At 56.6% G+C, this 25,545-nt stretch overlaps 1 protein-coding gene across 1 annotated transcript; it reads left to right on the plus strand.

Moving 5' to 3' along the window:
- Positions 1 to 1,389: 1,389 nt before the first annotated feature.
- On the plus strand, positions 1,390 to 25,190 carry NPEPL1 (aminopeptidase like 1). The gene is made up of 12 exons (XM_070589637.1): positions 1,390 to 1,623; positions 2,326 to 2,511; positions 3,068 to 3,238; positions 7,421 to 7,510; positions 7,982 to 8,063; positions 9,808 to 9,950; positions 16,489 to 16,566; positions 21,554 to 21,654; positions 22,610 to 22,733; positions 23,113 to 23,289; positions 23,825 to 23,935; positions 24,438 to 25,190. The coding sequence occupies exons 1-12, from the start codon at positions 1,474 to 1,476 to the stop codon at positions 24,594 to 24,596; spliced, it is 1,572 nt and encodes a 523-aa protein (XP_070445738.1). The 5' UTR covers positions 1,390 to 1,473; the 3' UTR covers positions 24,597 to 25,190.
- The last annotated feature ends 355 nt before the right edge of the window (positions 25,191 to 25,545 follow it).

The raw sequence follows: 25,545 nt of genomic DNA on the forward strand, positions 1-25,545 counted from the left end.
CAGAGAGGGGTGCCAACCAAAGGCCTTTGAGCAATCAGGATGAGGGCAGGATGGAGTAACAGATTTTTATATTTAAATGACTCCTAGCTAGAGCTTCCTCAACTGGGTCATCACTCCCTGAACCTTGTCTCTGAGCCGCGGCAGGAGCCAGGACACCCCCGCCCGCCCCCAGCAACAGCATACCCACCATCCACCAGATGCCCCCTCTACCCTCACCCAGGGCCCCTCCACCACTCACCACATGCCCCCAACTCCCTCCAGGCACCCCTGCCCCCACTAGCCTTCTCTCCTCAATGAGAGGCGGCTCAAGTGCTGTCTTGTAAACCACGGCTGCCCCTCCTCTTCTCCACCACCTTCTCCTGTCTCCCCAGGTGGGTGGTAGGCTGTGGCAGCAGCCTGCTCAGACTATTGCCAGATGACCCCTCCTGCAAAGGGGTGGGCTGGGAAAGGTCCTCCACTGGCTGGACGAGGCCTGGATTTATAACTGGCCATTCCAGAAGCAGCAATCTGGACAGAAACCCACATCCCTGACACCCCTCTCACATCCAGGACAGTGCCTGGCAAATAGTGGGGGTCTGATAAATGTCAAGGAACTCATTAAGTGAGGAGGAAGAGACTGTTGATGCTGCCATGCCAGGTGGAGGGACCTTGCACAACTCAGGAGCTGGCGCAAATCCAAGACTCACGAGCCAATCCAAACCTGACTGAGGGGCAGGTGTGGTGTGCTAAGGGCAGCCTTGCCAGGGTGGGGTCTCCCAGGACCACCGCGGGGCTGTTCAGTGACCTCTGGGGGGCCTGCGCTAGGGCGGGGCTGGGCCTGCTTAGGGCTTAGAAAGACTGCGGTGTAGTCGGAAGTGCTGGGGTGGACTTGTGGCTGGGCCTGAGTCTGCTCAGGACCCGCTGGAGGTCAGGCTGCCAGGGGTCTGCTGGCAGCCTGCAGGGGCTGGGGCCAAGGCCTCTTCCTGGAACGGCTGTCAGGAGCGCTGTGTTTCCTCACTTTGAGGGCAGGCCCCGCTTGGGGACCTGCCCGGGTTTGGGGCCTGCCGGGGTTTGGGACCTGCCCGGGTTTGGGGGCCTGCCGGGGTTTGGGGCCTGTCCGGGGTTTGGGGCCTGCCTGGGATTTGGGGCCTGGCCAGGGTCGGCCTGCAAGGTGGAGGCCTGCCCGGGGGTTGGGGCCTGTAGCTTGGGGCCGGGCGAGCGGGGCCTGCTCGGGCCGGGGCCTGCCGGGGTCGGCGCCCGCCGGGGTCAGGCCTGTGGGCCTGCTCGGGGTCGGGGCGCCCTCCCTCCGCCCCACCGGCCCGGCGCCCCCTCGCGCCCCGGGCGGGCCCTGCACGTCTCGCGAGCGGCCCGGAGCGGCGGGGGAGGCGGGGCCGGGCGGCCGGGCAGGGCCGGGGCGGCGCCGAGGCCGGGCCGGAGCGGGAGCCCGGGCGGAGCGGGTGCGGCGGCCGGGGCGGGGGGCGCGGGCCGACGAAGATGGCGAACGTGGGGCTGCAGTTCCAGGCGAGCGCCGGGGACGCGGACCCGCAGACCCGGCCGCTGCTGCTGCTCGGGCAGCTGCACCACCTGCACCGCGTGCCCTGGAGCCACGTCCGCGGGAAGCTGCAGCCCCGGGTCACCGAGGAGGTGAGCGGGCCCGCCGGCCGCCATGCGCCGCCCCGCCGGCGAGCGGAGGACGCGCGGGGGCCGGGCCGGCGGGGAGGCCGCGGAGGCCCCGCCTCGGCCGCCCGGCGCCCCCAGCCCCCCGCCCGCCGGCCGCGCCCGGCCAGGCCGCCAGCCGAGGCCCGGGCCGCCTGCCTCACGAGAAGCAGAAGACCAGGCGCCCGTCCAGCGGCGGTGGCCGTGCCCAGCCCCGCCCTGCGAGGCCGCAGGCCCTGCAGCCACCCAGGCCCCCAGGCTCGTGGGGAGAGCTGGCAGATGTGACCAGCCTCTGAAGAAGTGCCTTCGAGGGGCTGTGCCCTGGCAGCCCTGCTGGGGGATCGCCCGCCTGCCTTGCAGAACCCCCGTGGCAGTGCCCACCTGCCCCCGTGTCAGTGGCACCTGGCTGGGTCCCACCCCAGTGGGGGTTTCCAGCGTTTGAAGTAAAGCAGCCCCCAAACTGGCCTTTTACATCCCCACTGCTTAATCCCACAAGGGTGGAGTTGTGCCAGCAGACACACACAGCTCTAGCAAGATGTGACACATCTTCATTAGGGATCGTGGGTGCCCGGGGAAGCTGCACAAGTGCCCTTTTAGCAATGCCAGCGTCCACACACAGGCACGGGGCTCCTGGCATGCGGACTGTCTGAAGTCTGGTGTCTGTCTCTTGTCTCTCCCTTTTTGATCCAGCTCTGGCAGGCTGCTCTAAGCACGCTCAACCCCAACCCCACGGACAGCTGTCCCCTCTACCTGAACTATGCCACCGTGGCTGCCCTGCCCTCCAGGGTGAGCAGGCACAACAGCCCCTCGGCCGCGCACTTCCTCACCCGACTTGTGCGGACCTGCCTGCCGCCGGGAACCCATCGGTGCATTCTGGTGAGTGCTTCTGAGAGAGGATGGCCCCACGGGGCCCCTGAGTGCCAAAAGCCATCCTAGTCATAACAGGGAACATGTGTCTCCCTTAGCTCAGCCCTCGTGCCTGGAGAGCACTCTGGCCCATAGTGTCTCAGAGGTGCACGGTGCTGCCACAACTGGACACTGTAACCCCTGCTTTGCAGACAGGGAAGCCGAGGTTGGAGAGGCTAAGCCATTTACCCCAGATTGGTTTTGGTGGCAAATCTGAGACTCAGACCCAGCTTTCCTGAGCCCATATCTCTTGTTCGTCCCTCCATGTCCTGCCTCCCTGGCTCGGAAGGCAGTGGACAACATCTGGTGGGTGACGTTTTCTTTTCTCACGTAGCGAGACATTGGTTCCGGGAAGGCCCCTGGGCTGTTGGCTTTGTTGGGGCACCTCTGTCCAGATTGTATCCACAGTGGCCTCTGACCCAGCTGTGAGGCCCCAGCACTTCCTGATCGCAGTTCCGGTGGGTTTGCTCCTGTGTCCTGTGCCCCTCTTTGCCCCTCATCGTGGCTCTGCCTCTCTCTGCTGCAGATGGTCTGTGAGCGGGCTGATGCGTTCGCCTCTGCCTGCGCCCTGGCCCGGGCTTTCCCGCTGTTCACCCACCGCTCGGGTGCTTCCAGGCGCACGGAGAAGAAGACTGTCACGGTGGAGTTTTTCCTGGTGGGACAAGACAACGGGCCAGTGGAAGTGTCCACTTTGCAAGTGGGTGACTGGAAGTTCAGACTGTGTCCCCAGGCTCCCACGAGTGGGGCAGCCGAAAGAGATGTTGGGAGAGCTTTCTCTCCCACTTACTGGTGGGAGGATGGGAGGGCAGCTGTAATTCCTGAGAAGGCCCCAGAGGCCTTTCTGAGCCCGGGCAGCGGGCTCCCTCGCCCTCAGGGTGGTCTTTGTTTTCAGGATTCACTTATGTTCTGCCAGTGTTTATTGAGCACCTAAGCAGTGCCAGACGCCTTCATGTTTTAATACTAGTAATCCTGTCCGTGCATATATCACATTACCCTTTATGGTGTACTTTTACAGATGTTATTTCATTTGCTCCTCAGAAGAATTCTTTTGAGACAAGGCAAGGCTGGAAGTGATCTCCAACTTAGAAATCCTTGCATGGGCTGAATGTTGGGTTCCCTTCCCCATGGCGTCTGTCCCAGACCCTGTCACTGTGGTCTCACCCTCCCTACCTCCAGCCCCCATTCTAACAGCCAGACACAGCTTGTCCTTTCTCCTGCCTCATCCTTCACTTCTGTCTCGGGAAAGCTGTCGCAGTCAGTCCCGAGAGAGCACCCCTCCTCTGTTCTCTCCTCCCGAGGTCTGTAACTTCTCCCTGTCCACCTGGACTCTTCTCCTTCGAAGGAGAGGACGTGCTCTGACCTCTCCCATCTTGAAACAGCTCGTCTTTCTCCTTCTCTTCATCTCCGGACCTTTAAAAAACATGGTCTAATTGCTTTGCCTTTCTTAACTCTCTTTTCCCCCTCAGCCCACCAAAATCTAGTTTCCACCTCCTTCCTGACATTGTTTTTTTAAGGGCCCTGTCTACTGGACTCAAACATTTATCATCCTTCCTTGAAGCCACCACCCCACCCAATGCCGCCCGTCTTTCCCAGTCTTCCTCTAGCCGAGGCCCCTCATTCTGACCTCACTCCTCCTCTCTGGGCGGTTTCAGCACCTCTGGGCCCCATCCTGCAGTTGGACAGCAATGACTACTCCTTCCTTCTAGCTCCAGGGAGTTCCTTCTGAGTTCCAGGCCCACCATCCATCAGACCCCAGGGCTGGACGCCTAAGCATCAAGCCTAGATTCACCCACCTCCTCCAAGCCCCACTCCTCCTGCCCTCATCCCTGCCCCTCCTCCCCTCTCTCCCTCCCTCTCTTCCAGCAACAGGGACTGCTGTCCCTTGGCCTTGCCACGCTTGGTCCTGCTCAGCTTCCCTCTCCATCCTGCTCCAGGCCTGCCTGGTCTCAGTCTGGCTTCTGCCCACATCCCTTCTCCAGGGAGGCCTGGCCATCCTGTCGAATATGGCTCCTCTCACACCAGCAGGCCCTCTGCAAGCTGAGTACCACCCCCACCTGACGTTATTTATCTTTGTTTAGCGTCTGTGCTCCGCACTGGAATTGGAGCTCCCGGAGGGCAGGGACCTGGTCTTGTGTGCAATAATCCCAGCACCAGATCAGCACATGACGAGGGCCAGTGGGTTGGGGGTCTCCGTGGCTGCTACCTTCCATCTATCCTACTCTGTCCACTGCTTCTGCTTTGGGGCGCCCCCACCGGTACCCCACTGCTGTCCTGGACCATTGCAGCACAAGGTCTTCCTGCCTCTGCATGCCCTCCCTCCAGTTCCCCCTTCCCACCACCTTACAAAGGTAGATCTGGCCACGTGAGCGCCAGTGTCTTCCAGGTGTTTGTCGGTATCAGGCACTGCTCTGAGCACGTGTGCGCACACACGGATTGGTTTACTTACATCTCAGCAGCCTGTGAGATGGATCCTATTATTATTGCCGTTTTAGAGTTGAGCAAACTGAGGCTCAGAGACATTAAGTGACTTACTGGGGCCATGCCAGCAAGGGGTAGAGCCAGGTTCTAACTGCGGCCGCCGTCTGTCAGCCCTCTTTCCCGTCTGTCTTGGATCTTGAGCACATGAGGTTCTGACACCCCGTGGGGCCTTTTCCTCCTTAGCCCCCATCCAGGTCCTGGTCCCCTCTGGGTCCCTTTGGCCTCTCATCCCCTCCTCCTTTGTAGCACTTAATGGAATGGTGTGTTGTGACTCTCTGCTGGACCTGAGTCCCTTGGATATCTTTGGATTCTCAGAGTCTAGCTTGGAGCCTGGCACACAGTAGGTGCTCACATAAATGTGGATGGAATGAATGAATAAATGAATGATCCTGCTTTGGCGATGAGGAAACTGAGGCACAATGAAGTGCAGGCTCTCCCCCAGTGCCACGCGGCTGTGCTGTGGTGGAGGGGCACTGGGAGCCTCCCCGGCCTCCCCCGCAAGTGCTCTCTGCCCTCTTCCCCGGAGCTGCACTGCGCAGAGGAGCTCTGAGCTCACCAGAGGTCTGTGAGGCGAGCGCCTGGCCTCCTCTGAGACAAGTCTCAGGGCATTGACGCACTTCCCAGACAGCAGCCCTGGGCTGCGTCAGAGATGAGCAATGGGTCTCTGTGACGCCCACAGACAGGGACCCTCGCCCTCCCAGAGGAGAGTCCACTGACAGGCGGCAGGGACCACAGGGGCGCATCTCATATCTGAGCTGTCACGTCTTGTGTCTCTGCCTTTGAGACTTGGGGGTTTAATTACCTCGGGACAGGCAGAGGCTCTCGCAGTGATGCGACAGGGTCTGGGAGGTGGCTGGGCTGGCATTATTGACCCAGAGCCTGCCCTCCCTGACACTGTGGGACTGGAAAAGGTGATGATAAACTTGATGCTGTCTGCACCCCCGCTAAATCCGTGCTGCTTTTCTCTTTTAATATCGCCTCTTTCCTGCGTGCTGGGAAAGGCAGCCAGGCCAGCCTGCTGTCTGAAGCTCAGGAGTGGGTGGAGGGGATCAAGGTGGGGCAGGAGGCACTGTGAGACTCAGTGAGAGCAAGGTGCTGTGGGCAGAAGTGAGGCAGAGACAAATGAGAAGGCACAGAAGTTCCAGGGTCAGGGCTGAAGCAAAAGCAGGACACAAGCAGCCAGTTTCTGGGACAAGTGTGACTTCTGCACAGGTGCATATCCCCCTGTCTGAAGTGCCTCCCGCTGCAAGGCCGAGCATGGTGGGCGGGGTCAGGCTCCTGCTCCATCCGGGGCACTGGGTCGAGTGTGAGCTGCATGAGGCAGGTCTGTCTGTGTTTTTCCCTCTGTGCCCTGCGCCCAGAGCAGTGTGGCATCAGACAACCAGGAAAACAAGGGTGAGGAGTCTATGATACGCTCACACGGGGCACCTGTGAGAAAAACACCCCCACTCTGGGCTGGAGGACGGCTAGGAGGTGCAGCGGGTCCAGGGACTCAGGACATAGAGTGCTTTTACTCCCTTGAGAGGATCTGGAGAAGCTTCTGGAGTTTATGGCCTTTGAGAAGTGCCTCAGACGACGGCTGGGATCTTGATGAGAGAAGGGAGGGTGTGTTGGTCTGCTCAGGCCACCATAAGAAAATACCCTGGACAGGACGGCTTCACCAACAGACGTTCCTCATGGTTCTGGAGGCTGGACGTTGAGGTCCGGGTGGGTTCCAGGAGGGCTCTCTTCTTGGCTTTCAGATGGCCGCCTTCTTGCCACGTCCTCACATGGCAGAGAGAGAGAGGGCTCTGGCCTCCTCCTCTTGTAAGGATACTCTGGGCCCATCACAGGGCCCCCATCCTCCCCATCCTCTGCGCCTGATCCCTCCCGAAGGCCTCCTGACACCATCACGTTTGGGGTGGGGCTTCCACACACGAGTTTGGGGAGACTCAGCCTCTCGGTCTGTAACAGGAGGCAATGCCTCCCCCTGAGAGAGGGCATGGGATTGGCGGAGGCTGGAGCGAGGAATGCCCAGCATGCATTCAGGGCCAGGCCTGAGGGCCACCTGCCACCGGGATGAGGAGAGGAGCAGGAGATGAGGCTTGGAAAAGAAGGTGGGCCCTACTTATACCAGGTCAGGACGCCAGGCTGGAGGGTGACTGTGAAATTCTGGCAGTGGGGTGCGGAGCCATGTGGAACTTTCTGTAGATTGCTCAGTGGGTCACGGGCACTGAGGAGCGAGAACAGGCGGTGTGACTCCCCTCCACCTGCCCCTTGCTGCCCTTTCAGCAGCTGCACAACCTTCCCCCGGTAACGCGTGCCTCTGATGCCTTTGGGTCCCTGGGGGAATGGATGAAGAGGGACAGCCCCCTCACACCTGGTTCCAGGGCCCCAGTCACAGCCTTTGGTTCTTTTCTAGTGCTTAGCAAATGCCACGGAAGGCGTGCGGCTGGCAGCTCGTATTGTGGACACACCCTGCAATGAGATGAACACAGACACCTTCCTAGAGGTTCGTGGTCCTGCGGGTCGTGCCAGGGGTGGGGCCAGGATGGGACGGGTGTCAGTAGACCCCAAGGAGAGTCAGAGGAGACCTGGGGGCTGGCAGGGGGCAGTGGCCACAGTCTCTGCACCTTGCAGGGGAAGCCTGGGACTGCCACAGACAAAGTCCTGCTGTCCGCCCAGCTCCATGGGGCCTGCAGGCCTCAGCTGAGGGCGTGGGGAAGACAGAGCCTCCTTCTCAGGCCCCTCTTCGGGACTCTAGCCATGAGCTGCAGGAAATTGCAGAGTTTGGAGGGCGAGCCTGCTCTCCTGGGTTTAATCACTCTCAAAGCCGGGAGAGTTGAAGCCTCTGGCTCCCACGCCTGGTTCCTCTCCCGCTGCACAGGCTTCGGCTCGTCCTGGCTCAGACCCTCGGCCTCTCCTTGACTTCAGCTGTTCTCACGTGCCTTCTTGTTGTTGTTTTTTCCATGAACATGTCCAGGAGATTAAGAAAGTTGGAAAAGATGTGGGGATCACCCCAACCATCATCCGGGACGAGGAGCTGAAGACAAGAGGATTTGGAGGTGTGTGGGGCTGCTCCTTTCCGGTCTTGGCCCCAGGGAGAGGTCCAGGGTACCTTGGGTGGCAGGGTGGTGGTGGGCCACATGGTATGTTGTCCCACGCTGCATCCTGAAGGAAACCAGCCTGTGTCCAACCCCAAGGCCAGGCCCTGGGACGCAGACCTTCTCTGGGGGAGAAAGGAGGCAGTGATTCAGATTCTGGAAGCCGCAGGATAAAAGTCCGTCCTCCACCCACACCCTCTCCAGCCTCCTCACGCGCTGCTGTCCTGGCTCCCTGGGCCAACTCAGCAGGGCCTTTCTGTTCCTCGAATACAGAAGTTCACATCACATCAGGGCCTTGAACTTACAGCTCTTTCTATCTAAAATACTTTCCACCAAGATACACTCTTTGCAGGGGCCATCATCCCCTGCATATCTCAGCTCAAAGCCACCTCCTCAGAGCCCTCCCTGATTACCAGGCCCATCCTCCCCAACTCCCTGGGCATGGGAGGTGTGGTGACAACTAGGACAAGGTGCTTTCAGACTGGTTGGGGGAGAGTCACTGTATTTGTTATCCATGGTTGCAAAACAAATTACCGCAGAAGGTAGCAGCTGAAAGCAACGCACATTCATTATCTCACAGTTCTGTGGGTGGGGAATCAGGTCTGGCTTAGCTGGATCCCGGGCCCGGGGTCTCTCCCAGACTGTGATTAAGGTGTTGACCAGGGCTGCTGTCATCTGAAGGCTCAACTGGGGCCAGTGATGTGCTCAGCAGGGCTCACTCACAGCACTGCCAGCAGGCCTCAGGTCCTCACAGGCTGGTCCTTGTCACGTGGGCTTCTCCTTGAGTGGCTCACAGTGTGGCAGCTGCTTCCCTGCGAGTGAGGTCTCTAAGCAAGAGAGCAAGAAAGAGCAAGCAGCAACATAGAGGCCAGGTCTTTCTTTGTAACCTAAACTTGCAAGTGGTGTCTCCTCACTTCTGCTCTATGCAGAAGAAGTGAGACAAGGTCCTGCCCACACTTAGGGGGACAGCGTCCACACCGTCATGAGTGCCCAGAGGTGGGGATCACTGAGGGCCATCTTCGAGTGCCTACTGCAGACACATAAACCGGTTGCAAGTGGTGGGAGAGGCCACTCCTATCAGGGAAGGCTCACAGAGGAGGTGACATTTGCAGTGGGTCTTGCAGGACAAGTAGGAGTTTGTCAGGCAGCCATTATTGGCTCTTGTCCTGGTTGTTGTGATTGTTCAGGTCAGTTATTGGGGAACCTTGAGGCATGGATGCTGCCCACAGCAGGACATGGTTTTCTTGAGAAGCTGGGGCGTGTAAACTGAACAGCAAGGCAGTGGTGGGTGCGAGCTTGGAAAGGGTGGTGCAGTTCTGAGTACGTGGAGGGTTCAGGGAGGAGAGAACAAGCGTGGGCTGGAGCAGCCTTGAAGCATTATCCAAAAATCATTTCATTCTGCAATTCTGTTCATTTCTTTCTGGGAAGGATACAATATTTTTTTCTCAGCGGGTTTTCTTGCCTAACAGTACTGTGCATAGAATTTGTTCGCAGTCCCAGAGCATTGGAACTAATTTGCATTCCCCTCTCATGCTGGCCAGGGGGCCGGAGCTGGGGCAGGGAGCTCAGGCTTAGACAGCACAGCTCTCCAAGAGAAGACAGTGGATATTTCTGGGGGGAGAGCTGGGGTTTCTGGGGGGCTGCTGGAAGTCCTCTGTTCAGTTCAAAGTGAGCCCAATCGCCCCTCTCCCTGTGCTTTCTGTAGGAATCTATGGTGTTGGCAAAGCCGCTGTCCACCCCCCAGCTCTGGCCATCCTCAGCCACACCCCAGACGGAGCCACTCAGACCATTGCATGGGTGGGCAAAGGGATCGTCTACGACACTGGGGGTCTCAGCATCAAAGGGAAGGTGAGGTGTGGGTCTGGCGCCTGGGCGCGTCCTGGGCTGGGGAGGGCTCTAGGTGGCCTCACCAGCTCTCAGAGGCGTCAGAGGAAGGCAGGGAGGTTTCCAGGAGCTCGGAGTTGGGGTGTGCCTTTGGGGAGCCAGGTTCAGGAAGAGAGTCGATGGGGCCAATTCCCCTTCTGAGCAGGAGATGATTTTGTGCCCACACTTCAAACAGGAGTCTGGAAGCAAAAAGTCTGGACGGGATCCAGAGAAAAGCCACAGAAATGATTAAAGGGCTAGAAAACAGAACCCAGGGAGGCACGGTTCAAGAAGTCAGGTGGTTGTGTGAAGAGAAGTGTGTGGGGTGATGCTCACTGGCTGCACGACCATCTGAGGTTTCCATGGAGAGAACACTCAGAGTGGTCTGCACGAGACTGCTGAGAAAGCAGGCGCCCTCATTAATGCAAGGGGAATTTGGACTCAGAAGCAAGCTCCCTGTGAGCCTTGCCTGGGAGGCTGGGAGTTCCAGAAGTCTTTCCTATGGATGGATGGCCTTTTCAGTCCAGCCATCTCAGGAGGACAGTACATGAGGACCACCTGTCAGTGTCTGCCCCTGGATGGCCTGCCCTCCTCCATGCTCAGCACGTGCAGGGCCCGCTGTGCACCAGGAGCTATGCTGGCACCAGGAATAGCAGGAGTGAGGGTCTTCATCTGCTCATCCCACAAACTCATGTTAAGCGGCTGCTGAGCACCAGGCCTGAGCTAGTCTAAGGGGCAAAGACTGGGAAGGAGCAGAGGAGTGAAATTTATGCCCCAGGAGATCTGGAAGAAGAGAATCAAACATCCCAGAGAGGGAGCTTTGGACAGGAGAGGACAAGCTAAGCTCATGCGGAGCAGACGTTGAAAACTGGCAGCCCACATGGCTCACAGATGTGTCTTGTTGGCCCAAGTGGTGTTTTAAAATTTGAATTACTTACCAACATTTAAAAACAGGAAGAATTCTCACAAAAGACTAGATTTCTGACCTTTTGTGAACTCAGAAGATCTGGCAATGCTGGTCCTATGTTCCCAACTGGTGGTGTTTTGCTGGAGCCAAGTGGCAGCTTCCCCCATGGATGTAGTTTACATCCTCCACTTTGCCACAGGCCCCACCACTCCCTGTCACCTCTCTGACATTGCAGCCCAGTGCTTTTGCTGCTTAGGGCAGAGCTGTGCAGCTGCTTTTTGCACCTCTAGCCTGTCTAGTGTGAGTGGCACCCAGAGTGGACGATCTTTTTTTTTTAACATCCCTCTTCCTCTAAATAACAGAATTATTTTCAGGACTAATCAGGAAATGAAACGAATAATAATAAAGGTTTAAAAAACAAATACCCATAGTGAATTCTCTTTTATTGAATTCTGTACATATTATCATGCTGGTAAAAAATTAAAAATAAGTATTATAGTACAAATGAAGAAAACTAATGGAGTAACACTTAAATAGCATTAATATAATTTTTTTAATAGAAAAAACTTATGCCTTCGTATTGATCTCTCGTGGCAGTGAATGTTAGCATTATAGTTTCTGTTTTGGGGCCTTCGCTTCTGCAGATTTGTCACTGACTTTATCAGAATTGATCTTCACACCTCTGTGTTCACTAGACAGACAGAAGTCCCAGATTTGTCGTCTGTCGTCATTCATAGTCGATCCAAAAACAGTATTCATTTTAATTTTGAAGAGTTTCTGTCACATGAAGCAACCGATATGCAATACTCAGGAAAAGTCACTTGGCAGAGACTGCTGAAGTCCCATTTCCCAAGAACCTCCAGAAATTGCAAGACTGTCCACGTCTTCAGTGCTCTGAGATTGATTCTAGCAGCTTTCAAATGTCTGTGGAGTCAAAGCACTTTAAACACAACTCCAGTTGTTCACCGTTTGAAGGCAGAATGTGCGACATCGCAGGACCTGCAAATCCTGGCTGCATCCACAGGCAGACCCCACTATCCTCACCTGTCAGGACTGTTCTCAGAATGAAGGCGCGTCGCTGAGTTTGTGCATGTCAGGCTAGCTGTGTAACTGGCAGTTATTAGCATCCATGTAGAATAATGTTTCTAAAAGGATAAGTAATTAAATTGGTGGATTTGAAGCTTTTCACAACAGTTTTTTTTCAGGAGGAATATTTTGCCACTGATGACAACAGGCAAACTGACTTTTAGTCGGTTTATTATTGTTTTTAAATTCTCCACAGACGATGCACCCCCTCTAGCTGCATCTGGTCCTGGCCACCCGCCCCTCCTGCCTTTGACCCCGGCTCGTGCCCTGGAGGCAGCTGAGTTCCTGCTGGTAGCATTGCTGGCTTGTTTCTCTGGGGATCAGATGCTTGTTTTGGCCGTTGGCTTGTTAGAGAGTCAGAGTGAGAAGCAAGGCTTCCTGGGAATTAGTCATTTTGCTGGTGGTCCTGATTTTGTAGGAACAATCACAGCTCCATTTCCAAAGATTTCCAAGGGAAATCAGGATCAGCATGAACTCACAGGTCTCAGATGTGGCAGTCTAACCCCTTACACTCTTAACAAGTACTAGTCCCAAAGAGATTTTGTTTATACGGGTAATGTCTGCTGATATTTGCCCTACTAGAAGATAAAATTTGGAAATTGTAAATATGTTTATTAATTCATTTAAAAATAACAATATAAGCCCATTGCATGTTAATGTAAATAATATAATTTTGTGAAAATAACTATATTTTTCAAGATGAAAAAAATAGAAGAGTGGCATTGTTTTATGTTTTTGCAAATCTCTTTTGTGTCTGCCTTCATAGAAGACAGCTGTGATCTGCATGTAGTTTATTGTGATATGTTATTTTAGTTAAAATGTAAGAAGAAAATCTGGCCTCATTCATTTTGTAGTTAGAAAAGGGAGAAGTATTTAGTACCCTTTTCAGACAACTAAAGACATTCTTCTTTGCTATTACACCAAAACTCAACAAGTGGCAGTTTCTGAAAGGTTAGTTATAATATGAAATCTGAAACCAGATCAGTCAGCTTTTGTACCCTGTTACTTTAAAATCTACTGGTCTATCTTGCACTTTGAATACATGATTTTGTAATATCATGCATAGATCCTTTGGAAAATAGTGTTCACAGAGTTTTGCAGAACCCCAAAATCTTAACACATTTCATTATGTAATATTAAAGAAAATCAGCTTCGTTAATATCACCATCCATCTCATTTAAAAAGTCATTGAATATTAGGAACCTGTCATGGAGGCAAATACGAGTTTTTGAAAATTCTCATTTTTGCTTGAAAGCTCACACATTTTACCATTGGCAACAAATAATGTCAGCTGTCCTGGAAGCACGAGGCTCACTTTGTTCATTTTTGAGAAAACACCTACTAGCTCCCTTAGTGTGAATACCCAGCATGTATCACTTGATCGTCCAAGTAAGAATGACGTTCATGAACAGAGGCTGGTTGAACTCAGAACTCAGACGACCTGGCCCGGCTTCCTCTCTAACCAACCGTCGAGCATCCAGGGGGCGCGGAAGTGCTTTTCCAGGACCTTCTGTTTCACCACACAGAGTATTGAAAACGGATGTACTCAATGGTTGAGATTTTTAAAAGTTAATAATTTTGCTGCTTCAGCAAGGAAACAAGTGAAATTGGCAGTGCTTTATTTTCCTGGAGGGCTGGAAATGAATCCAGTGACTGCTGGCTCATGGGTGCCACACCTTGGTCCGAGCTGCGGCCCCAACCCATCATTACTTTTGCTCCATCCATACAAGTGTCAACCCAGTGAAAAAAGGCAAATACATCTTGGTGTTTAAACGGAAATCGTTTCTTTTTTAAAGATGGGAATGACATATGGGGGAGTCTGCAAAGCTTACACGATCAATTGAGCTCCATCTGCAGTTGGACATTTGTTCTGCCTGTGGGAGACTACGTGGTGACAAGGGGACACCATTTCAGTAGCCATTTCGAGTCATTTTCTATGTGGGCCATTTTGTAAGTGTTTTGATTCCAGATCTGAGGCCCTGTTTTTCCATTTAAACAATCCTGTGCTTCCTCAATTAGGTCAAAAGAGACAGCTTGTTTTCAATAGTGCTAGCTGGGTCATTTTCACTCGACTTAATTGTAAAAGCAGCTCCGTTAGTGTCTGAAAATACTTTCCATTAAAACTCGAGGCTCATGTAATCCGATAAGGATTCAAAAAGTCACTCAGTACATTTCAAATCCAGATCCTTACATCTGATGACCTGTTGTTAATTTAAAATATGAACTTGTCAATTCGAGTTGGGAGCCTATAAAGTGTAAAAACGTGTAACCGCTCTCCACTAGTTTATAGAAAATCCTGTTTGCCTCTGCGGCAGCAGGCGCCTCTGTTTCCAGCGCCTTCTCATTAGACCCGTCTACACAGGAGACTTGACCGGAGGGAGGGGCTGGGTGGTGGGGTGGGATTGGTGATGTGACAGTGACATTAGGGAAGGGTTCACATTAACCCAAGAAGATCATTCAAGATAGTGACATGGAGGAGCAGAGAGAGCCGAGACCGAAAGTGTCGCCGAGGCCAGACAGTGACGGGTTTAAATGCCAGTGAGAGGAGGCGGGGCCTGTTCCCTGGGTGGCAGGTGGCCAGGGCAGGGTGGTCTGCTTCAGAAAGGTGGTCTTGGCAGTGACATGAGCGAGGGCAGAAGGCCCACGTGGGAGAGGCTGGAGCAGTCATGTGGTGTAGCGAGGGACATGGCCTGGCCTGGCAGAGAGGGCTGGCTGGGTGAGCCAGACCTTCCAGAAGGGCAGGCAGGAGGCAACAGAAGAAGCAGAGATTTGCTCTTGGGAGATGGGTGGGGGCTTGGTCCCAAACAAAGATGGAGGGAACAGGGGGAGGAGGCAGTGGGGGTGAAGACACATGGTGCCTGGTTTTAACTTGAGTGGCTACAGCAGGAGGCCCCTAGGATTTGGCTGTGGATTTGGGTGGGGGTGAGACCTCAGGGGCAGTTGAAGCTTTGGGGCTCTTTCCTTACACCAGGGCTGTGGAAGAAGAGTGGTAGAGAGAGGGCTGCAAAGGGAGATGGGGGTGTTTGGGGGAGGCCATTGTGGAAACCAGAACAAGACCTGGTCCTCCTGTAGGGCCTGGCTGCCCCAGGGCCCTCTGCTGAGGAGCACATGGGGCTGGCCCAGCTGTGGGCCTGCAAGTGGAGAGCAGAGAGCTTCAAAAGCAAGGAGAGGCCATTCCCATGTGCCCAGCGGCCAGCTGGAATTAGAGGGGCTGAGAGCCATGGTGCTTGGCATGGGGGGCACCACCGACCCAGCAGAGCATGGCGGCCTTGGGGGACAGGCCACTGGGAGAGGCGGGCGGCAGGTGAGCAAGTAACGTATCCAGAGAGCTCAGGGACAGAGAGGGGAGTCTCCGTGGGCTGTCTCAGATGAGGGTCTCAAGGGTGCCTGTCAGCTGAGGGGTGGGAACCAGGGAAAAGGGAAAGGTTGGCACCATGGGAGGGACCCACGGCTGGGCCCCCAGTGGAAGCAGTGGGAGGGACAAGTTGGGGGACAGCACAGGTGGAGGTGGCTCCGGGTAAAGGCCCTGAGCGTGGAGGGAAGATAAGACTCTGATTGCTTCTGAAGCAGAAAGCAAGCTGAGTCCTGAGCAGGGTGAGGCTGATGGGGACAGAGGCTAGAAGGTCGGAAAGGCCACCGTGGGAGCAAGGAGCTCTGCCTGGGCTCCAGAGGATGAGTAGACGGAGCGCCGAGTGGCCATGCCTCCAGCTATGGCTGGAGGTCACAGTACCCGTTAGGGGCAATCAGCCTGTGTGTGGTTTTCTCCAACAGGGCTGTGGTGCCTGGTGCGGCAGCCAAGCAGATGGGGGTCGTGGGGCCACTCTAAGGTGGGAGGCCAGTCCCAACCTCGAGGCAGGGGGGCCAGGGGCCTGCAGGGCATCTAAACATAGCAGGACCTGTGATAAGTGGAGAGTCCAGGTGAGGTAGCCGTCCCCTCTAGGATTTCACACCCCGTCCTGGCCCCTGGAGGGGCCCCCAGCTCCTTGTACCCCCGGGAAGCCTGCTCCAGAGCCCTGTGGTGCTGCCTGGCAACCTCAGGCAAAACTTGGAGACTTCCAGACTCAGTTTCTTCCTCAAAAATCAGGCAGAGAAGTAGACAGAGAGAGGCATTGCAGACAGACCCCCAGGGGGCCGTGGCAGCTGCGTGAAGAGGTCATGGCCAAGCCTCTGAGCCAGGGCAGCTGTGTTGGTGTAGGAGCCCAGCCACGGATAACATGGCAGCTTGGGACATCTCACCCGCATGCCCTTCCTGTCCCTTCTTCCCCTCCTCCTCTTCTCCTCCCACCTGGTAACCTCTAAAGCTCTGTTCCAGCGAAAGGAATCCCGTCGTCTTAGGCTGTCACTTCTGGAGAACACCCACCTGACCAATGGAAGTTTCCTGTGTTCTGTGGGTGCTCGGGTGACCTGGCACCAGGTCCTGTGAGAGTAGGGGTGCCCCCTCTGGGCCCTAGTGTGCCGGGTGGGGTGGGGCAGGGCTGGGGCAGGTCAGCATCCACTCACCCCTCTCTCGACCTTCTTGTGCCACCTCAGACCAGCATGCCAGGGATGAAGAGGGACTGTGGGGGCGCCGCAGCCATCCTGGGGGCCTTCCGAGCAGCCGTCAAGCAGGTGAGTGAGATCTCCGCAGTCTAGGGGAGGAGGGCTCCCTGAGCTTCCTCATCCCAGCTCCCTGGGGAGCTGGGCACCTTACTCCTCCTCTGCACTCCCACCTTGGGCCCCTCCCAGGCTCCCAGAGCTTCCTGCCTTCTCTCAGGCTTCCTCTGCCCAGGCATTTGGCCTCTGCGTGAGAGTGTCGCCTTTGCCTGAGGGTGTTGCCTCTGCCTGAGCGTGTCACCCGAGAGCAAGGTGCACCCATGCCTGCCACTCAGGGCCCAGCATTTATGGGGCCCCCAGTAGTGTTTGTTCAATGAAGTAGCCTCACCTAAAACCACATGGCAGGATCAGGTGTAACCCAATGTGCCAGGCCCTGGACTGAGCTCATAGCGTAGGTTTTCTTCCCTGACAACCTTTCTCCCAGTCAGAGTGACCCCTGGAAAATGATTTTGCCAGGGCTCGCCCCCTTCTTCACTCGTCCTCAACAGACACCTGGAGCTCAGGCCAGGAGGATTGTCCCTGAGGGTCCCCCATGGAGTGGGGATGGACTTTAGATTTGCACCCAGGCACCCCATGGAAGCCAGGTCCCCCCTGCTGGCAGGGAAACCCTCTGGCAGAGGGTCCTGCTCTGTTGGAAGCCAAAGGCCGGCAGGAGGGGGTCCTTGAGCTGGGAGGACAGCAGTGACAGCCCACACTGGGCCATGGGGACTTGATTTTCCATTCTCTGGCCTGGGTGATGCGTCCTATGACAGAAGGAGGGCCTGTCTAGTGCCACCTGCTTCTCTTAGCTTTCCATTGTTTATCTTCACATAAGACGCAACCCTTGCCGTCAGCCAACGATCTCCCAGTCACGTCATGGGAGTGCCGTCTGTGCTGGTGGGAACCTGGGGCTGCCATCTTCCTTCTCTGCAAACCTGGCCATCCAGGGTCTGTTATGGCCCAGCAGCAGGGCTGTCCTCTGGGGTTGGAGTGGCAGTGGTGCCAATGGTGGGGGAAAGGTGGCAAGAGGCTGACTGCCAGGCCTCTGGGAGCGACACTGCTTCGGCCCACTTCTGCCAGTGGGTCACCTTGTGTGATTGTAGTCTTGGCCCTGTGCCATTCAGGCCAAAGCATCTGGCTTCACAGGTCCCCACTTATTTCTAAGTTCAACCAAAAGGGGATGGAGTGCTCTGGAGCAGGCTGCCCCAGCCTGGCCTGCCTGCTCATGCTCAAGGGCGCTCAGCGTAGGGGTGTGGGGAGAGGCTGGCTGGCTTTTGTGGACCATGGCCAGGTAGAAGGGGACTAGGGTCTGCTCTGGGAATAGCCTGCATGACCACTTTGAGCAAAGACATCCAAGGGAGTCAGGGGGACCCCATTCCCCCCCAACCCCCGCCATACGTCAGAGATTGCTGAGACTCACCAGCTCGCCAAGCAGCAGGTCTCTCATCCAGAACACGCCTGGCCTCAGGGAGCCCGACAGTGGGAATCAGAGTCTGAGCAAGGGGGAGCCCCCATAAAAGGGACCGGCAAGTGGTAACTTTGAGGAGACCCCGGTTAAGGGACCCCCAGGTGGTGACTTTGGGAGCCCTGGGTTAAGGGATCAGCAGGTAGTAACTCTGGGGTGTCCTCAGTTAAGGGACCAGCAGGTAGTGGCTGTTCCCTGCCTGTTTGCCCCAAGGAGGTAGCAGGTACTCGCTTGCTGAAGGCTCTTGTATTAAGGATGCTGCCCAGGAAAGGGCCCCTCTTACGTTCTCAGGGCATTGCGGCCTTGTCCCCAGGAACATGGACAGCCACACTAACCAGGTGCGTCACCTCACCTGGGGCATCCGCACCACTAGAGGCCAAAGGCTCTGAAATGGGAGGAAACAAGGGCTCCCGGGAGGCCCCTCCCTGCCTGCACAGCTGTGATCTCTCAGGGCTTGGGTGAGGTCCTTTGGAGCTCAAAGTCCTGGTGCCATAAAGAGTGTTTATTCAACCAAGCGTAGCATGCCCTGGCCACCACAGGGAGACTTTCTCTTTAGTGTAGCTCCTTGGGGCCTTGGTGTCATAAAGTGTAAGACCTCTGTTCCCACAGGGGCTACCTGTGCAGTGGGGTTCCAGGGGTAAATTTAAAGTGAAAACAAAAACTAAAAGGTCTTGGCAAGTAGTTTCTAATTGAGGTGGTCAGGAGTCCAGCCTCTTTCCTGAGAGAGAAGCAGAAACTCCAGGTGGAAGGAGGGCCTCGTCTATGGGGTGTGGGGGCGTCCTCGACTGCCCTGGCGGCTTCTCACAGGGCACAGGGCTGGGGCTTCTCAGAGCTGGGCCCTGCAGCCCACTGGTTCTTGCTTCTGCCCTGCACAATTAACGCTGATTCATCAGCTGGTGGCCATGAGTGGTCTCAGGACTCCTCTGGACCCCTCCACCTCAGGGGTGCTGCAGCTGGCTGCTGAGGAACCCCCACCCCAACAAGGGCTGCAGCCTGAAGGCTCCACTCTTAACTCTAATTTTTGTCGGCCTCTTAAAAAGCAACGTGCCATAATTTGAACCACAAAATAGATAATGATGGTAATGGATATAACCCGCAGAATAAAATAAGAATCCATACATCCATACCAGTAGGAGTAAATTGTTGAATGAATAAGGAAATGGGGGAGGAGAGAACTATTTCCTACAGTGGAATTCCAAGTTCTAACTGTAGAAGGAGTGATGGAAATAGAAAATCACCATTTGGCAAGCTGCACAGTAATAATTGTTTCAGGTAGGAGTGACCAACGGATGCTAAAATCAGAGCGTGAAAGTGTGATAAGAAATGGGATGGTTGTGACTGCAGAGCACATCCATACAAGTATGCACAGTGACTGTACTGCGGGGCACCTGGCAGCCATCACTGTGTCCCGTGGACCTCACCAGGACAGGCACAGAGCCCATGATGTGCCTCTGAGATGAGGCGCTGGGAAGGACACACCCCTTCTCTGAGCTTCCTGCCAAATGCATGCCCTGAGTGTAGCACAAGGAGACAGTGCAAGCACCAAGGTCACCAAAGACAAAAGGCAGACCTCAGAGGCTCCAGACTGAGGAGACAGACAGGTGACGACAAGTGCAGTGTGTGACCCCAGACTGGATCCGGTCACCATGTCCATGATAACTCCCTAGTGTAGACCACGCCAGGCATTTCCATTAGAAGAGTTGCCATCAAGGGTATCCAGGAATTGTTTGTACCATTGTTGCAAAATTGTTTGTAAGTTTGAAATTATTTCAAAATGAAATGTTTTAACCTTTTTAGAAGGGGAGGACGTGCCATCCTGACACGAGGGTATGCTGGGAGCAAGGTGGGGCTAGGTTCTGCCGTGGTAATGGCCCTCCAAGCCTTACTTACTAAAACCCCTGGCTGCCTGCAGGTTTTCAGTCCCCCTGGTGAGCCCAAGACCCGTGTGCCTTGTCCCTGCACCCTGATACCTGGCAACATGAGCCTTGGGACTGCCTGCCCAAGGCCTGCAGTCCTTCTAAGGCGGCCTTCCCAGTGGGTTCCCCACAGCAGCAGCAGGACCCCAAAAGCCTATTAGAAATGCACATTCTGCCTCTGACCCAGACCTTCTGAATCTGAAATTACGGGGTGGGGCCAGCATCAGGTTTCCACAGCCTGGGGAACTCAAGTTGGGAACTCTGGTCTCTCCTCACAAGCCCCTGTCCTGTCCTCATGTTCTGCAAACTCCTCTACCCTCTGGACCCACATCCCTCTCTCTGGGAAGACTTCAGGGCTCCCCTCCTTCGTTGGTGGGTTCACCTCTCTGGCCTCAGTGGCCTGTCTCAAGGGTCATCTTGTCATCATTCATTTGTTCCCAGCACCCACTCCCACCTGGATGCGAAGGGCTGGAGCCCTGGCACAGGCTGGGCTGTGGTCACTGTGTGCTGCCTGAATGTCAGTGATTGGGGGTCTTAGGGAGGGGAGCTCTGAAGGGATGAGGCTGAGGGTCTGGAAGCCCCTGATGCCCTGTTCTCACGCAGGCTGGCTGTGAGCGTGGTAGTGGCAGCCTCAGGGCCTTTGGGAGCTGACAGGTGGCCCAGTGTTATTGCCCCCAGGAAGCCAGTGGGGCTCTTTCCCCCGTGGTGGGTGTTGGGGTTCAGGGCCATCTGCGGGGCTCGGGCTCAGGGTGTAGAGCTGGAGCAGGGGCTGTGCTGCTGTGTGTCTCGGGGCTCGCAGCTGCCCCTAGCCCAGCACGGTGCTTCAGTGCCTGCTGCTGACTCCACCTGCCCACAGGCCCATGTTTGTCTTTGCTGGATGCTCTGCACCTGTGGTTGAAGAATCACCTGTTCCAGGAGCCCAGGAAGGTGTTGGATCTGATAGAGCTGTTTGTAAGAGCCCTCGGGGCGGCAGGCAGGAGGCCGGGCACACTCAGTGCCAAGGGGAGATGTGTCTTGGTTAAGGGCTTGTGTCCGGGAGCAGCGGAAGGGCAGGGACGGGTGTGGACCTCTGCTCCGCCTTCGGCTGCCACCTGGGTGAGGCCTGCTCAGAACCCGTGTAGGGCAGAAAGCACCTCCGCCTGTGTAGTGCACTTTTCTCAGTGTACAAATGTTGCGTTTTGGCATCAGAAAACCATCACTTCACACCTAAATTTCCGTGAGGCCAAGTTCTTCCTGACCCCCTGCATATGCATGTGTGTAGTGTTCTGTCATACAGCGAGGCAGAGCCCAGTGGGACACTGACCGCTGGCCACATTTTGTGGACAGGAGGCAGGGGCTAAATGACTGGCCTGGCATGTACCCCTGGTAAGCAGCAGGGCCGGGATTCAAACCCGGCAACCCAGCCCCACATCTGGGCTCGTCCCTGCACTGCGTGTGCTCTGGTGGGGAGGCTGGGACTCCCCAGGTGTGGAGAGCCTTGGCCTTGGAGCCCGCGGCCAGGACTGCCAGGGAGTGGCAGGGAAGCTGTGCCTTCTGCTCCCTGGAGTTCTGTCCGTCTATCTGGCCATGGTGGGTCCTCTGGCTCGTCCTTCCTCTGCGCGTTGCCAGCCTGTAACTGGGCCTCTGCCCTCATCCCCTCCAGGGTTTCAAAGACAACCTCCACGCCGTGTTCTGTTTGGCCGAAAACTCAGTGGGGCCCAATGCTACGAGGCCTGATGACATCCACCTGCTGTACTCAGGAAAGTAAGGCTGGCTGCCCCTTCTCTCACCTGCATCACAGCGCCTGCTTCCCTCTGGGCATGTGGTCCCGTTGTTGGAACTCGCGACCCCTTCCTTCCCAGGGCCAGGCTGGTCAGCCTGGAGCCAAACCCGGCTGAGGGGCAGATTGCACCCTGCTCACCCCTGCCACAGGCAAATCCTCTGGGAGGATGCCCTGTGACAGGAACCCCATGGGCAGCAGGCTGCTTGCTCCCAGGGGTGGCCAGGAGGGTGGGCCACGTCACTGGACGAGGTGTTGTGTTCCCTCAGGGCGTCTGGCTCAGGAGCTCAGGATTCACCCTGCCTTGTGGGGAGGAACCCTTCCCAACCCTTAGGCTTAATGTTCTTTGGGTGTCTGAAGCCCTGCCCCCCAGATTCCCTCCTTGGGGGTCTCTCTGCATCTCCTCCTTGAGTTTAGCCCTTAGACCATTCCTTCTCAGCTGCAAAAGGACACACTTGAAAGTCACAGCAGGTGGCAGCTGGAGGAACAGGTGGCCCAGAATTCAGAATAAAATTCTGGATTCAGAATAAAAAATCCATTCGCCCCCTCCCCCTTCCCACATACACACGGGTGCCGGTCCCCAGGGTGACCCTGAGAGGTGCTTCCTCCTTTGCTTTTATTGGAGCCAGGCACTCTGTGCCAACGGCCAGCCCAGTGCATGCTGCCCACACAACCCTGCTCTCCCGTCTTACAGATGATGAAACTGAGGCACAGGGAGCTGGGCAGCTTGCCCGGGCTCACAGCTGGAGAGCAGTGGGGCTGGATTGAGCCCGTGCCCTCTGCTGCCGACCCCGGCACTGCATTGCTGTAGGATTTGGAGGCAGCCTGGCCTCCCAGAGGGAAGAGGGGCTTTAAACAGGGTCTCCCAGTTCCAAAGAGACTCACTCCCAGTGCTCCAGGGAATGCCATCCCTGAGCCGGGGTCTCTGCTGTGCCCCAGGACTGTGGAAATTAACAACACTGATGCTGAGGGCAGGCTGGTGCTGGCAGATGGCGTGTCCTATGCCTGCAAGGACCTGGGAGCTGACATCATCCTGGACATGGCCACGCTGACTGGAGCGCAGGTGGGCCCCTTAGCTGCAGCCCCCAGGGAGCCTGAGCCCACCTTGACTCCAAGGGGGGAGGGGGCCACTGTGACTTCATAACCTGGCTGAGGAGGCCAAGGAGCTTATCTGTGGCACCCAGTGAGGGTGCAGGCGGTGGAGCCCGTGGACCAAGGCCTGTACAGGACAGGAAGCCTTCCACGCCTGCTCCACACTCACGCTCCTCTGCCTTTTCCTTTGCTTCTCCCTGCTGCCCCTCTGCCCCTCTTTTGTTTTGTGTGTTTCTCTCTCTTCTCCCATGGTGGACACTTCCCGTGCGGCTCTGTCCATCTCTCCCTCACCGCTGTGACTCTCCCTCTGTGTCCTCCTCCCTTTCCTCCCATGATGTCCACCCTCCCAGAGCATCGCCACAGGCAAGTACCACGCAGCAGTGCTCACCAACAGTGCCGAGTGGGAGGCAGCCTGTGTGAAGGCCGGGAGGAAGTGCGGGGACCTGGTGCACCCGCTGGTCTACTGCCCCGAGCTGCACTTCAGCGAGTTCACCTCGGCCGTGGCCGACATGAAGAACTCGGTGGCGGTAGGTTTGGAATGCTGCCCGTGCTGGGTGGAGCAGGACGGGAGCATCATGGGAACTGGGGAGACAGTGACCCCAAGAAATAGCAGCAGTGCAGATGAGGGTCCCCTCATGAGGCCCTAGATCCATGCTGAGGCGAGAGCGTCCAGATGTGAGACATGCGTTTCTCTGGTCTCCCTGCCAGCGCATCCACCATAGCAGCCGCTGAGGGTTTCCTCCCCACTCTGGGGTTTGCCTCGGTTGCCCCCCATCAGCTCCTTCCCCGGCTCCTCACTTGCCCCGGGGGGAAGGCAGACCCCTTAGCCCACATGGAAGGCCCTGGGGTCCCTCTCAGCTGCCTCTCTGCACTGGGCCCTCCTACCCTCCAGGCCCCTTCTTGCAGAGGCGGTGGCTGAGGATGGGGAGTTGAGAGGGTTTGGGGACGTCCACAGCAGGCCCAAGAAGCAGCAGCCCTGAAGGCACTCTTGGTGGAGCCCCTCCCCCCAACCCTCATTGCTGGGAGTGGAAGGGTCACCGTCTGTCCTCCTGTCCCCCCCAGGACCGGGACAACAGCCCCAGCTCCTGTGCCGGCCTTTTCATTGCCTCACACATTGGCTTCGACTGGCCCGGGGTCTGGGTCCATGTGGATATTGCTGCACCTGTGCACGCCGTGAGTCCAGCCCCTCTGTGGGTGCCCTCCCCTCTCATATTAGGACACTCCCTCGGCCTGTCAGCCAATGTGCTTCCCCACCCATCCCCTCCCCACTGGCCTGGCTGCTCTTGCCCTCTCATGAGTCCGGACCCTCTTTCTGGCTCCAGTGCTGCAGGCTGAGCGCACTCGAGAACTCTTTGTTGAGGGTCTCACTGCCCTTGGCCCAGCTGTGGTCCATCCAACCTCTGGTCTCCTCATCCCTGGGAACAGAGTGGCTGCTATGTGCAGTCCTGTCCCAACCAGCCCATCTTGGGCATGAGGCCCAGGGCCCTGGGTCTCACCCCTGCCCGCCCCCAGGAGACCTGGGAGTTGGGGCCAGAGCACTCGGCCCTGAGTGTGGCAGGACAGTAGAAGGGGGCGGCAGGGCAAGTGGGGGTCCAGAGCCCCTCCCTGCAGAGGCGGGCTTGCTTAGCGGGTCTGGCTCAGTGGCAGAGAGTTTCCACCCACCCATTGCCCACAGGGTGAGCGCGCTACAGGCTTCGGGGTGGCTCTCCTGCTGGCACTCTTCGGCCGGGCCTCCGAGGATCCTCTGCTGAACCTGGTGTCCCCGCTCGGCTGTGAGGTGGACGCCCAGGAGGAGGATTCGGAGAGGGACTCCAAGAGGCGCAGGCTTGTGTGAGGCTAGCAGCGTCTCCCAGCCCCCAGCAGCACAGGGCTCTTTACCTCACTTTGCACTGATTAATTTTAAGCAATTGGAAGATTATACCTTAAGGTCGGCTTTGGTTTGTTTTTTGTTTTTAATTGTCGTGGTGATGGAAATGGCTCCTTCTTATGTCTTAGAAAACAGCTTAGGGTTTGGCGGGGGCCCCAGGAGAGGGACGGGAAGCATTAGGGCTTGTTTCTGCTTGAGTTACCCGCCGGCCTCCCCGATACCTTCTGCAGACTGTGCTCCCTCCTGGGGCCTCTGCACGACCTTGGAGCCCCAGGACACATGGGTGGCCCTGACACCCTTGGCCAGCTGGCCATCACGCCTCCTGCGTCTTCTTGGTGCCAGTGGTGGGTGCCCGTGGCCCTGTCTCTGGCCCCAGGCCCGGTGCATGGTACCCACATTACAGAGAGCCCACGCCCCTGCTGCCACCACCTCCAAGCAGCCCACCCCTTTGAAAGGACGGAGGTGACTTGTTTCAGGAACCCAATTTTATGGAGCAAGAGAAGTCTCTACTCTGGCCCCTTAGAATTCACTGGAGGTTGAATTAAATATGGCTGTACCACATCTCATCTTTGCCTCGTCTCACTCTTTCTCCCACCCAATTTTAGAAACTGACATTGAAGCCTGCGGGTGGGTCTGGGGCTCTGGGCTGTTGCCACCTTCTCCCAAACCAGCATCTGGCTTTGAGATGCAGCTCGTGACCTCATTTTTGCAGATGAGAGCCCTGGGTCCTGGGGAGGAGGGCTTTAGGGGTGGAGGGGGGCAGCCTGGGGCCCGGGGCCAGGCCTGCACTGCCTGGGCCAGCTCAGTTTTCTGCGGGTGCGCAGCTCAGACTCCAAGGGGAGGCCATGGGCTTTCCAGGGCTCTCTCATGATCCTGCACTCACAGGGAAGACTGTCCTGACCCCAGAGCACATCAC

Source organism: Equus przewalskii, chromosome 21, assembly GCF_037783145.1.
Source record: "Equus przewalskii isolate Varuska chromosome 21, EquPr2, whole genome shotgun sequence".
Lineage (NCBI taxonomy): Eukaryota > Metazoa > Chordata > Mammalia > Perissodactyla > Equidae > Equus > Equus przewalskii.

Bases quoted from the DNA above. Each gene is read 5' to 3' on its own strand.
- NPEPL1 (XM_070589637.1), top strand. From the start codon at position 1,474: ATGGCGAACGTGGGGCTGCAGTTCCAGGCGAGCGCCGGGGACGCGGAC. The intron at 2,512-3,067 runs GTGAGTGCTTCT...TCTCTGCTGCAG, and splicing joins GAACCCATCGGTGCATTCTG to ATGGTCTGTGAGCGGGCTGA. The intron at 23,936-24,437 runs GTGAGTCCAGCC...CATTGCCCACAG, and splicing joins TTGCTGCACCTGTGCACGCC to GGTGAGCGCGCTACAGGCTT.